We start from the raw sequence: 14,034 nt of genomic DNA on the forward strand, positions 1-14,034 counted from the left end.
AGCCAGGCTCCACCGGCCGGTCTCTCTCTAAGGGGAACTCCAATCATAGCTTTATTGACTTCAGGGTCTGAACTGAGCCACGTGAGTGGACACAGTGAAGGCTGGGTAGGGAGACCAGGGACTGAGCGTCCACACAGGATCCCTCGTGGGGAGCTGGAGCACCACCTTCCTTCCCCCCAAGAGCCTGTGCGGGAGATGCAGGCACTGCGGTTAGGCCACGCGAAGGTGCGGTCAGAGCAGCAGCAGGGCTGGCTGGGTGGTGCATGACGAGCAGAATGTCCTCCGGGCTTTTAGCTCCTGCCCTTGTATGAAGCGCCAGTGTCTGGATCTTCTGGCCCTACCCAGGTATGGGGCCAGGTCACACAGACCGGAGCTGGGGGAGCATTCTGTTTCCTCCGTGCCTTCGTCCTCAGAGAGGGCTCCTGGGATGCACAGGGCCGTGTGAGCCCAGGGGCGGCTGGCCCAAGGTGGCACGAGTCTTGGGAATGAGAAGGAAATTCACTTTGGGGGCTTAAGTCCAGGCACAGGAGGAGGAGGAGGAAGAGGAGGAGGAGGAGGAGGAGGAGGCGGCGGCGGCTGGGTCTGTTGGGCTCGCACTTGGGGGAGGTGTTGAAGGACCTCTCCAAGCCAGGCCTTCCCCAGCTGCAGCCTCGGCGTGCCTCTCCCTGTCCCGCCATCACGCAGGGACTAGGTGGCAGGTACAGGGAAGCAGCCCTGCCAGAGCCTGGTGCTCTTCACCCACCCCCCGTCCTTACGGCGAGGAGGGCCCAGGGGTTCTATACTTCGGGCTGCTCCCCAGGCTCAGCGTTGCCCACCACAGCCAGCCAGGGCTCCCTGCCCTCCAGGAAGGCGGCGACGCCCTGCTTCTGGCTGCGGAGGGCCAGCTGCCGGGGTGTGCAGCCCTCCCCGGCCTGGACATCCAGCTGGGCACCGGCTTTGACCAGTGCTTTGAGGACAGCCATGTTGCCCTTCAGGGCAGCCAGGTGGGCGGGGGTCCAGCCGCCCTTGCTGCGGGCATGGACATCCGCGCGGTGCTCCAGGAGGTGGGTGACGCTCAGGAAGGCGCCCCTCTGGACTGCCAGGTGGAGGGGCGTCCAGCCCGACTGCTCGGCGGCATTGGGGTCGGCCCCGCACTGCAGCAGCGCCGCCACCACCTCCTCCTCCCCGTGGCGGGCGGCCAGGTGCAGGGGCGTCCAGCTCATGCTGCCGGGGGCCCCGACGTCTGCGTGGCTTTCGGCCAGCAGGTGGATGATCTCCGGGTGGCCCTTGTAGGCGGCCAGATGCAGGGGTGTCCAGCCCTGCCGGGTGGGCAGCTGGAGGCTGGCCCCGTACCTGAGCAGCATCTTGCAGATGAGGAACCTGCCCCGGGCGGCCGCGGTGTGCAGTGGGCTGTAGCCGTTCCGGTCCAGGGCGTCCGGGGCCGCCCCGCTCTTCAGCAGGTGTTGGATGGCCCTCACTTTGCCTCGCTCCACGGCCAGGTGCAGGGGCGTCCGCATGTTCCGCTGCCGAGCGTCCACCTCAGCCCCCTGGCCCGTCAGCAGCCTGACCAGGGCGACGTGGCCAAAGTAGGCGGCCACGTGGAGCGGGGTCTTGCCCTCGGCCTCGCGCAGGTTGGGGTCCGCCTGCCGGGAGACCAGGAGCCGTGCCACGTTCTCAAAGTTGTTCTGCGCGGCCAGGTGGAGCGGGGTCCACCCCTCGTGCTCCTGGGCATCCACGCGGGCGCCGTGGTCCAGGAGCAGGCGGGCGGTCCGGTCGTCCCCGTTCTGGGCCGCGAAGTGCAGCGGCGTCCAGCCGTCCTCGTCGGCCAGGCCGGCGTCGGCCCCGTGGCCCAGGAGCAGGCTGCACAGCTCCGGCCGCCGGTCCTGGGCGGCGATGAGGAGGGGCGTGTAGCCGTAGGCCGTCCGGCAGTCCACGTCCGCCTCGTGGGCCAGCAGCAGCCGCACCTGCTCCACGCCGCCCTGCGCCACCAGGAAGTGCAGGGGGGTGACCCTGTTCTCATAGAAGCACGACTCCTCGTCGCTGGAGACTGGGCTCCCGCTGTCTGGGAGCCGCAGGAGCCGCTTCCAGCAGCCTCCTGAGTCTGCGGGGAGAGCGGCAGGGGTGAAAAGGACCTTGACCTGCCCAGAGGTCATCGCGGGCACCCCCTGCCTCCTGAAGTGCTGCCAGGGGAACAGAGGCCGGAGGAGTGGCTTTCCTGACACCTTGGGTCTCTGTGCAGGGGCCACTGCGCTGGAGAACGGACTATGGCAGTTCTTCCCCTGAGAATGGGCAGCAAGGCCTGGGTGCAAATCCTGACCCATCCCTCAGCATCATGTGACCTTAGCCAACTCTGACTCTGAGCCTCCAGGTCCTGCCCCTTAAAGGGGACACCAGCAATGCCCACCTCATACTACCATTCCCCAATCTGTGGCCCTTCTCTCCCACAGCCCTGAGATTCTGATTTCATTAGTCTAGATGGCCCAGGCATTGGCATTTTTTTTCCATTTTCTAATTCCTGGAGAGGGGGAGGGGGCCAGGGAGGCTGGGAAAAGGGTGTGGTTTGATTCCACTCTCTCTTCCTGAGAATTCTCTGCACCCCCCCCCCCCCAAGCCCCGATGTGCATTCTGGACTCACCGCTGTCTGTGAGATCCTGGCTGACCTCCTCACTGACCTGGGGAAGGAGAACCAAAGACACAGGGTGGATCAACAGGGCTGTTCTGGCCCAGGCCTCTTCCGCTCCTTCCTTCTCCCCCATACTCTTCCTCAGGAGTAGGACTCACATCCCCCAGTTCCTCAGAGACCCCTCCTCGCCACTCCTACACCAGCTGTGTCTAACGGAAAACCTGATCAGGGAGACCGTGCTGGGAAAAGGTGGCCCAGGGCCTGGACTTGCCCTTGGGCCACATGGAAAGCAGGGTGTCTGTGTGGGTTCAGCCGGGAGCCTACACTAACCGTGGCTGGCTCATAAGTCAGGAGAAGAGAGATGGTGCTGATGTCCACGGTGGGGAAGTCTGGGCCAGCTGAGGTCTCCCTCTGCAGGAAAGGCCTCTGCTTCATCCCACGCATTTGAGAGAGGACACGACCAACACTAGCCCTAGAGAACCCTGGTGTACTTAGCGAAACAGGACCCCTGGCACATGTGGCTGGGTCCCCACTTGCCCCTCGGCCAGGAGGCCTTGTGAGGACCACACCTATGCACGCACCCCAGGGCCTGCCGCAGACCACGCCCAGCCCCCCATACCCACCTCCCGGGGCCGGTGGAGAGATGGTTTGCAGGACACTTTCCTGGCCAGGGCCTCACTCTCGGGGTCGGTCACAGGGCTCTGGAGCAGTGACAGCAGCAGGTCTGTCTCGATGGTGATGTCTGCATCACAAGGGGGAGTGAGAGAGGAAGGAAGCAACAGGCAGACTAGCAATCCTCCCCCACTGTGGATGCGCTACATCTCCTGTGCCCCCGCCCCCACCCTCTCCCGCCCCATCTGTTCCTGAGCTCACACACATGTGCACCCGGAGGCAGAACAGATCGGTCTCAGCCTTGCTCAGTGGGGCCACATGGCAGATCACTACCCTCTGAGGGTCAGTCCTTTTTCACAAATGGGGGGTGGGGGGGTGGGAGGGAGGAGGACTAAGTGATCTCTAAGATGCACTCTTAAGGTCCTAAGCACATGTTTTCACAGTGATCTCCTGGTCTGGGAACATTTACAATGGTGGCAGTGAGTAGTACCCGGAGAACCCAGAAGTAGCAGAGCTAGCCCCAGCCACCTTCGGGCAACAAAGCTTCTAGGCTTCTCCCACAGGCTCAGGGCAACTCCTAGGGGTCAGACCCCCCCCCCCCCCCCCCCCCCCCACTCCCCAAGTCCTCAGCTGCCCTGCCTCCCTCCCAGCACTGCATGCTGCCCAGCTGTCCCAGGCCTCTCTTCAGAGCCTCAGAGTGGCCTGGGGCTCCACTTCCTCTCCTCCCCCTTCTGCGGCAGCCCCGCCCTCCTCCCCGAACTACTCCCTGTTCCCTGGGCAGGCCAGGCAGGTGAGAACCTGGAAAGCAGGGTCTCTTCTTGGGGTCCTGGTCCCAACAGCGCTTCATCAGGTCCCCCATCTGCTGGACCTCCTCTGGCCACTCATCGGAGACAGACTGTAGGGAGGGCCTCATGCCCGCAGCCACTCGGATGATGATGTTCATCATATTGAGGCCTGCGAGAGAAGCCCAGGCTGTGTGGGTGCTGGAATGTGGGGGGTTATGGAGGCAGAGGAACTGGGCAGGAGAGGGCTCTGAGGATCCCCACAGGATGGTGCACCCAGCAGGGTCCCTATGAATGCATAGGGAGTCAACAGCTAGATTGCAGGGCCACTTTAGGTTATAAGTCTCTGGCCCAGCTTCAGCCACCGCCCACCCAAAACCAGACATGGCACCACCCTATAGACCTTTGCTGTCCAAAGACAGCAGGGCTGACCAACAGGCTTAATGGTGAACTTAACTTTCAATTCCACTGGGTTATCCTAGGATTATAACTAGGGTTATCCTAGTTTCCTGACAGTCTGCTTCCCTGACATTCTTGGCAGCAGGGTGGGAGTGGGGGGTGCAGAAAGGAGCACAGGAATTAGAGCAGAAAGCCTGGTCTGGGCTGATGTTCACCCCACCTCTCACGGTAAGGTGAGCTCTGGAAAGTAGGGGAGGAAGGAAGGTGGATGTGGATGGGAACCCCTGAAGAGTTCCCCACAACACAACCCTGCACTGGCTTTGTCCCCATGAGCCCTCAGCACCCCCACAACCCCTGCCAGGACCCCACTGAGGGTCCCACTGCCGTCTGCTACCTGAGTACGGCTTCTTTTGAGTGAGGATGTCCCAGATGACAATCCCGAAGCTGCAGATGGGGAAAGTGTTCCTGGTCAGGGGGCCCATGAGCCACACAATCCCAGGCAAATCCCCTCCAGCCAGAGTCCCTCTCCGTGCATTCCCCTCCCACCTCATCCCCGGCCCACTCTGCCCTTTGGGTCCCGGGTCCAGGCAAGGCTGTGACAAGCTACTTCCTCGGTGTGGAGATGGTGCCAGCCCCCCTCTCACCTGTACACATCGTATTTGGGCCCTGGAGCCATGTTACTCTGCAGGAACATCTCAGGGGGCATGTAGCTGAGGGTGCCCCGCAGAGCCGACCTCTCGATGTACTGCATCCGGGTTGACTGTTCCATCCATTTAGACAAGCCAAAATCCGAAACCTGGGAGGAAGACAGGGAGGGGGGGGGATATCGGGGCAACAGTCTTGCTTCCATAGGACTGTTTCTCCTCCCTTCCCGGCGCAGAGCAGTGGCTAAGGGCTGGCTTATCCCCAGCTCTCCTACTATGATCTGGAGGACCTTAGGCAGGTTTCTTATGTTCTCAGAGCCCATTTCCTCATCTATAAGACGGAAATAGTATGAGCACTTAGCTCATCGTGCTATTGTGAGCATTAAATGAGTACATAAGCAAAAAGCACTCCCACCCTGCTGCCGAGAATGTCAGCAAAACAGACTGTCAGGAAACTAGGATAGCCCAGTGGAATTATAAGTCAAGTTCACGTTTAACTTGTCCTGAATTGGTTTTGAAGTGTGTGATGGTGTGTCATCATGTAGCAAAATTACTTTGCCTTGTCTTCTGGCACATTCTAGTCATTTCACGATCAAAGTGTGGTTCAAATGGATTGTTGTCAGGAGAGATCAGTATTAATGGTTTCACCCGATTCTAGAAGCTCATAATAGACCATACCTTCCCGATCCCACCAAACGCAGAGCATTGTCTTCTTTCCGAAGCGATTCAGCCTTGCAGTCGATGTTGATGGTTGACCTGGACCAACCCATGATTTTGTGCATTTGGGTTTCTCAAAATAAATCCATTTTCATCTCCAGTCACAATTCGATGCAAAAAAAAAGACTTTATTTCATGTCATTAAAGCAACATTTGACTGATGACTTTACAGTTTTTCATTTGTCTTTCATTCAGTTGAGGTGGCACCCATTTTCATTCCTTTAAAATCTTTCCCATTGCTTGTAAATGATCAGAAATTGTTTGCTGAGCAACATTTAATCTTTCTGCAAGTTATTTTTGAGTTTGACATGCATCTTCATCCAATAATGCAATTGTTGGTTTTCAAACTTTTTTGGTTGATCTGGACATTCTTTCTTTCACATTGAAATCATCACTTTTAAACCATTTAAACCAGCGCTCACAACTATCTCGAGATGGAGCATATTCACCATAAACTTCCTGAAGTATACGATAACTTTTTTTTCTTCAAAATAAAGTAATGAATTAAAACTTCCCACAAATGCTCTTTTTTTTTCTCATGAAATTTGACATTTTTAGGCATAAAAATATCTATGATGTTAACACCTTCAGAAGATTTGACATATGAAGTTTTGAAGCTTGCTGTCAATACAACAAAATAGCATACATATCAAATTGCATATATATCAACATATGTGTAACTCCAACTATTGGGAAAAAAAAATCCTCATTATTAACTGGCACACTGGTACTTCCATCCATTAATTCATTCATATGCTGAGTGAGCAGGCACTGGGTGCTAATTTGGCTGGTACTGAGGTCGAGGCAGCAGATAGAAAAGATGAGAACGCTCACACCCACTACTGTCCCAAGTGGCTATTCAGAAAAGGGGTATGGTCACCAATGAAGTAGAGTCACACATATTATTATATATTTACAATGGGGGTCAGCAATATGAAGAGACAGAGGTGTAATAAGGGTATTTTACAGGGGCCAGCAAGGTGGATCAGGGAAAACCTCCCTGAGGAGGCCATGTTTAAGCTGAGAACAGAAAGATGAATGGTCCTTTGTTACATAAAGAAGGGAGTAGGGAAGTGCTGTTCCTGACAATGGGGACAGAATATGCAAAAGCCCTGGGGCAGAAAAAGAGTGGCATATTTGGGGAACTAAAAAAAATGGCCTTTTATAGGGTCATCTCATTTACACACACCCCCACCTGACAGAAAGCATGGGAAGGACAGAGATTCTTCTTCCCACATCAGAATTGGGAGACTGAGGCCCAAAGAGGGGCATTGCAGGCATCCTGATACTGGGCTTCATGCACCAGTTCCACTGCTCATCCAACTGGTTGAGGTGTGATTGCTGCCTTCAGTATTCATCCATGAAGGAAGCTGCTTAAAACCCTTGACAGGCCAGTCAGACAGGTAGATCATCCTGCCCACCCTGGAGGAGATGCCAAAGTAAAAGGGGACAGAGGTTGACCAGGGCAATTACCTTGACATGCATGCTGCTGTCCAGGAGGATATTGCCTGGCTTCAGGTCTAAGTGGAGTAGAGGTGGCTTAATGCTGTGGAGGAAGTTCATGGCCAGGCTGGTCTCATGGATGATGCGGAATTTGAGCTGCCAGGAGATTCTGTGGGTGCACAGCATCTTGTCCAGGGAGCCATTGGCCATGAACTCCATCACAATGCCCAGAGGCTGCTTGCACACCCCGTAGATGGACACGATGTGCTGGAACTTGATCTTCTCCATTTTGGTTGCTTCTTCAATGAGGCAATTCACATCGGAGCTATGGAGGGGGATGGAAATGAAAGGAGGTGACTATCAATTACAAGAACAACTAGCAGAACACACACACTAGGCTTGATGCCAGCCCATGCAGGCCCAGAGGAGCCTCGTGAGGTCAAATAGGAGGAAGGAGAGACCTGGAAGAATGCCCAGTAGGACATACAGATTAGGCTCTAGGTGTCCAACAGGGAAAAAGACAGGACGTAAAGGAGTTTGCAATTAGCCCTGGCCAGTGTTGCTCAGTAATTACAGCGGCAGAATGTGCACCAAAGAGTTGTGGATTTGACTCCCGCTCAAGGGCACCTACCTGGGTTACAGGTCTGATCCCCAGCCCTGGTTGTGTCTCTCTGGCATGGTTGTTTCTCACTCTCTCTTTCCCCTTTCCCTCCCCTTTCCTTCCTCCCTTCCACTCTCTCTAAAAATCAATGGGAAAAAATATCCCCAGGTGAGGATTAACAACAAAAAAAGCCTGCCATCTATTCTGGTTGCTTGTTTACATCTCGCCCAGTAGATTGCAAGCCTCTGGAGGACCAATATTATGCCCCCTGCTTCCATTTTAAAATATTTTTATTGCCATTTGACTATGAAAGTAATACATACACCCTGTAGAAAATCTAGGTAATACAGAGAGTTATAAAGAAAAAAAATTAAATTGTCAGTATCCTAACCTTCCAAATTTGGCCTCTATCAATCCTCTAATATATTCTTTTACAAGATATTTCCAAGGTCTCTGTTTCTCTTCTTCCCTCCTTTTATTCCTTCCTCCTCTTTCTCCCTTTCTATCACATGGTGTGGGCTGGTTCTCATAACCTGAGCACTTACTGACATTGTTATTCTGTCTGCCGCCACTGAGGCAAGACTTCAATGGCTGCATGGTATCTCCTGTTATGGAGAAACTATAATATGATGCGTGTAGATGCTCCCCATAGCGCATTACCACCCATAGCACAATACGTCTCTGTGGAATCTAACAGAAGTGAAGTAAGGGAAGGCCTTAGAAAACAAGCATTTGCAAACCCTCTAGCTCTTCTCACTGAATGAGTCCACAGAGCAGTGAATTCATGCAAATTACAATGAATTGTTTGGGGATTGCAAGAGGAGGGTTAGGGAGAAATGACATTTTGGTTGCTTCTTCAATGAGGCAATTCACATCAGAGCTGTGGTGTATCTGCAAAGCTGTGTTGGCACTGCAGTCAGAAGCTGCTGGCAATGTGCTTGGAGGGCCCCCGTGGGAAGCCAGCCAAACACTCCTGAACTCCAGGAAAAGGCACCTGCTCTTCCTGGAATCTGGGCTGGCCGGCCAGTGTGGTTCTCTGGTTCTCCTCTCTCCCTCCCTGTGGTTCCAGAGAGCTCCCCTTCACCTCTGTGACATTTTTATCTGTCTCCTGTCCTCTGAGTTCACAGGAGCTGAGACATCTGCCAGGAAGTGGGAAAAAGCAGGGATCTGAGGGCACTGTGCCCTAATTCAAATCCCAGTGTCATCACTTGCTCTCTTCATGCCTTGAGCAGGCAAGCTCCACACCTTAGTGACTAGACTGTGGAACAGAAGGAATTGCATAATTCCCCTGCACACCGGGCTTCTTGAAAGCTTTGGCTTTGCCTGTGGTCTCGCTCTTTTTCTCATCTCCCACTGCCCTCTTTTCATCCGGTTTCTGGTCTCAGGACTTCACTGAAGAGCTGCTGCTATGGTTACCAATGACCCCACATTATTCTAGCTTATGAGCATTGTTCAGTTCTTGGTTTATGGGTCAGATCTCTCACTCTTTTTTCCTCAAAATATTATTTCAGCTGTGTGTCAATATTCTGCAGGATTTCTGCCTCTTGTTCTGGTCTCCTCTTCCTGCTTCTTGATCATTACGCTCAGACCTAGGCCCTCTCCCTTCTCCTTCTAACTCTACTCTGTCTCTAGGCAATTTTAGCACCTCCAGTTGAGTATTTGACACTTAATGTGACCAGAGCCTGAACTCTTGCTCCTTCCTCATCTCAGTGAATGGGGCCTCCACTTCCTAGTCCTCAAAGTCTTGGTGTCATCTTTGGATCTTCTCTCTCTTTCCTTCCCACACCAGTCCCTCAGCACATCCTGTCAGTGCTACCTTTAAAATATAGCAAGAATCTGATCATTTCTCACCACCTCTACCCATTGGCATCCTGGCCCAAGTTTCCTAACTGGCCTCTCTGCTTCTCTCCCTTACCCTCTGTCATCTATTTCCAACTCCGCAGCCAGAGTGATATGTTCAAAATGTCAGTCAGAGCATGTCACTACTTGGCTCAGGATCTCCCAGGGATCTCTTCTCAATAACAACAAAGGCTAAAGTTCTTAAAGTGGCCTAGGAAGCCCCATATGATCTGCCCCCAGACACAGATCCCTGATCTCCTATCCTAGGAATCACTCCCTCCCTGACTCTGCTCTTGCCAAGCTGGCCTCTTGCTGCTCCTCCACCGTGTCAAGCACGTTCCCACTTCAGGACCTTGGCACTTGCTGTTCCCTCTGCCTAGAATACCTCTCCGTAAAAGCCACATGGCTTGCTCCTTCTTTGCTTCAAATCTCTACTCAAATAGTACCTAATTAATAAGGGTTTCAAGTCTATATAGAATAGCAACCCTACCCTAACTCTGGCAATCCTTATCCCCTGTACACAGATGGCCAGCAAATTAATATTCCTAGGTCAAATGTTTTCTTGGAAGATCAGATTACTCAACTCTCCTTAGGTGTTTTAATCAAGATAATATCAGGTGGTTGTAATCACTGTAGATCAAATTATTCATTGATTTGTTTGTTTATTTGCACATGTTTGTTTATTTGTTTATATATTGCATATTTATTGCTTATTTTCAAGCTTGTTTGTTTATTTACATATTTGTTATCTTTCTCTATTAGAATATAAACTCCATGAAGGGAGAGATTTTGTTTTTTTCACTTAGTGCTTAACATGAATGAATGTTATCCATGTCCTTAGCTTCAATTACACTAAACAAATGACTCACATATTTTAATATCGTTAGTTCAGACTTTTACTCTGAAGGCTACCAGGCCATTCTTCTCAACATGTACAAAACGGAACTCATGCTCTTCCTCTCCAAACTGGGGCCTCTTTTCATGTTTCCCTTGTTAACTGTCAACAATGTAGTCCAACAAATACTTACTGGACACCAACGATGTGCCTGGCACTGGGGACAGAGTGGGGAACAGGACAGACACAGACTCTCTCTCACAGAATAGACATTCTAGTGGACCTGGTTCCTTTGGGCAAGCCAGACATCAAGTTAGCCTTCACAGTCCCTTCCTCGAGTGGCCCCATAGGCAACCCAGCACCACGCTGAGTGGATTTTTACCTCCTGAATACTGTGTAATCTCTCCCTTTCACTCCATCACAACACACCAGTGTTTATTGTGGCAGCAGAGGAACAGACTAGGCCCAGGCATGCTATTGTTGGTCTCATTGTCTGAACGATGAGAACAGTGTCCTAACTGAACCAGCATCCACTCTAACCTTCCAATTCATTCTCCATACTGCAATCTTGATCAATTCCTCCCTGTCCCCACCACCCCACCTGATTGCAAAGCCTTCAGAGCTCTCCACTGACTGCTCCCTCTCTCTCAGCTCCAGCTACGTTCCCATCCTTTACTCAGTATTCCCCTCCTGCCCTGGGCCCTTTGCACACTTAGTTGCTTCTTCCTGGAAAGTTTTCTCCTCCTCACCTACTTACTCATACTCATCCTTCACATATCAGCTCAAGTGTAGCCTCCTCAGGAAATCCTTTTTCTGAGTTCAGCACTATTAAGAAGCTCTCATAGAACCATGAATCTCTCCTTCCTTGTAATACTTCTCACAGCAGCACACATGTTTACATGTTGGTTAATGTCTTTGTCCTTCTAGGCTGTTTTCTAGAAGAACTGGGCTGTGTCTGTTGTACTACTCATCATCGTACCTCAGGGTCTAGCACAGTGCCTGACATATAGTAGGGCAATAAGCATTCGTCAAGTGGATGAATGATTGAGGAGACGAAAGAAGGATCCAGTGAAGTAATACAGGTAAAACTCCTGGGATAGTACTCCATGCATGGCAGGCATTAATTACCACCCAATCCCTCAGCCCATTCCACCCAGGGAGCTCCTGGGACTTACGAGGAGAGTGGCAGAAGCTATTGTCAGTGTCTAACAATGCAGTCTGCCAATGCCATCTGTTTCCCTTTGTTCTTTACTTCAAAGGCTGTAGATGATTTGGACACACCCTGGGATAATCTATCTCTACTCTGAAGCAACAGGCAGGTGTTAAGGGAGGAAGGTGGGTGAGCCTGGAGCTGCCTCACTCGAAGCAGGTGGGGGTCTGGGAATAAGGAAGGGACTGGCTTCAGTGTGTGGGGCCTGAGGCTGTGTCTTGGGAGCCTGTCCAGAGAACAGGACAAAGAGCACCCAAATACGATGCCAACAAAAGAGCTGCCACCCAGGCCTTCGAGGTGAAGGCCCAGGAGCCTTAGGAGAAAGACATGGGCTTCATGCTCACACTTCACATCCGAGCATCTCTTTCATGGCTGCACAGGGGACAAGCATGCAGCCTGGACCAGCAAGTCAGGCGGGAATGAGACTGAGTCCATCTCAGGGGAAGGCAGTGATATGGACACAGTGGGAAGAGGTGCAGGTGCTGAGTGGGGAGGAGACTGAGACAAAGGCGAGGACAGACAGGGCAGCATCCAGGCTGACCTCCCAGCAGGACCTATGAGAGCCAGCAAGTGGCCTGTCCTGGGTCGCCATCCCTCAGGCCTCCTCCAGCCTGCACTCCTGGGCAGGGAGCAAGGGATGGCCATGGGAGGGGACCTCTTCCCTTTGTCCTTGAGCATCATGGAGCCAGAGCACAGCCTCCCCGGGGCACAGCCTCTCCGCCAGCCCAGCCCTGCCGCTCGGAGATGGTGAGGGTGGTAGGAGGGTGACAGAGGGCCACCAAGATCAGCCCTCACCACCCTGACACCCAGAAGAAAGAGGTGCTAGGAAGAAGGAGCAGGACCAGTTTGGGGGGTAATTCCTGCTCCCCTGCAACCTCTGGATTCCACCAGCAGGTGTGGTGCCATCTGCATGCAGTCACAGGATGGAGGCATGCTGAGCCTGGGGAGCCTGGCCTCTGGCTAGAGTTCAGAAAGGCGAGGGAACAATCCCCTCTCCCCACCCATTCGGCCCTCCCTCTGGAGCCCCTGCCCTCAGTTCCTGCCAAAGGGGAGGGCGAGCCCACAGGTACCTGGCGGTGTCTGGCAGGAGGCAGGGGGCGCACTTGATGGCGTACTGGGTCCGCCAGCGCCGGTGCCGCGCCTGGAACACCTGGCCGAAACCCCCGCCGGCCACCGGCCGCCAGGCGCCCTCGAAGTCCTCACGGGTGAAGATGGGGAGGCCGCCCAGCCGCTGCTCCAGGCCCAGGGCCATGGGGCCTGCGCTCCGCACTCCTGCAGGGCTCCCGCCCTCTGGGTCCCTTGGAGGCTGGGACGGGGAGGAGAGCCGCCCTCCCTCCCTCCCTCCTTCCGCAGGAGGAGGAGCCAGCCTGTCTGCAAGGGCGGGGAAACACAAATGGGAGCCCTAGGCCCCAGGCAGCTTGGCCCTGGCCTCAGAAGAGGGTATGTCCCTCTGAGCACCCAGAGAGACCCTTCCAGCCAGCACCCTTCCTCAGGCTCCGCCTGTGATTCCCCTGCCTCTCCCCCGTACCTTCCCCCCCCTCCCCCGACCCGTTAGTTAGGGGGGCTCTGCAAGAGGAGGTGTCCTGAAGTTGGAAGCAGGAGTCTGGCAGAGGAGTTGGCCCTGTTTGATTGAGATCCAGCTCTAAGGGCAACGCATACTGAGGGTTTATGTGGATTCAGTAATAGATCCTCCCTTCCTCCAACTGATGGACAGACATAAACTCCACCTGCCTCCGGACATTCCTGAGCACCTAACAAGGCACCTTACATGGACTGTACATTGAACCACCAATCAGCACCTGCCAAATACCGCAAGCCCCCCATTCCTAAGTCCCTAGGTCCCTAATCATAGGCCTTACATGAAACCACCAATCAGCATGTGCTGAGTGCCCTAAGCCCTGTCCCCTATCCTCCCCTTAAAAGTACATGGACCCCGCCCTCACTCTCTTCTCTCTCTCTGGATGCAGGTGCCAATGGTACTCTTCTCTTCAATAAAGCTGTGTCCTGGCATCCCAGTCCGGCCCACTCTATTTCATCTATCATTCAGGACTATGCTAGGGGTTTCCATCTGAGTGTGGATGCTTGCTCCGCCCCTCCCTCATCTCAACCCCCTTCCCCCCCCCCCCCCCCCCAGCAAGTAGAGAGTAAGAAAGTTGCAATGGGGATTTTTCTGTTCTGAATCTGTGAGCCCCACTGGCTTAATGCTTCCTTTGTTGTTGTTGGGTTTTGTTTGTTTGTTAACCAGAGTTGGTGTGTTAAAGGCTACCAAGAAGGGGTCACCAAGAACAATGGGGTGAGAGGCAGGGTGCCTGTCTGCAGGGAGCTCCCCCAACTGGCCCTGCTTTCAACC

The 14,034-nt window shown here is 53.7% G+C and overlaps 1 protein-coding gene across 1 annotated transcript; it reads right to left on the reverse strand.

Moving 5' to 3' along the window:
• Positions 1-577: 577 nt before the first annotated feature.
• ANKK1 (ankyrin repeat and kinase domain containing 1) lies at positions 578-12,964 on the reverse strand. The gene is made up of 8 exons (XM_036428072.2): positions 12,755-12,964; positions 7,230-7,524; positions 5,040-5,191; positions 4,790-4,839; positions 4,013-4,168; positions 3,226-3,344; positions 2,615-2,651; positions 578-2,080 (listed from the first exon to the last, which is right to left on the reverse strand). The coding sequence occupies exons 1-8, from the start codon at positions 12,934-12,936 to the stop codon at positions 777-779; spliced, it is 2,295 nt and encodes a 764-aa protein (XP_036283965.1). The 5' UTR covers positions 12,937-12,964; the 3' UTR covers positions 578-776.
• Between the last annotated feature and the right edge of the window lie 1,070 nt (positions 12,965-14,034).

This window comes from Pipistrellus kuhlii, unplaced genomic scaffold (genome assembly GCF_014108245.1).
Source record: "Pipistrellus kuhlii isolate mPipKuh1 unplaced genomic scaffold, mPipKuh1.p scaffold_m20_p_9, whole genome shotgun sequence".
Lineage (NCBI taxonomy): Eukaryota > Metazoa > Chordata > Mammalia > Chiroptera > Vespertilionidae > Pipistrellus > Pipistrellus kuhlii.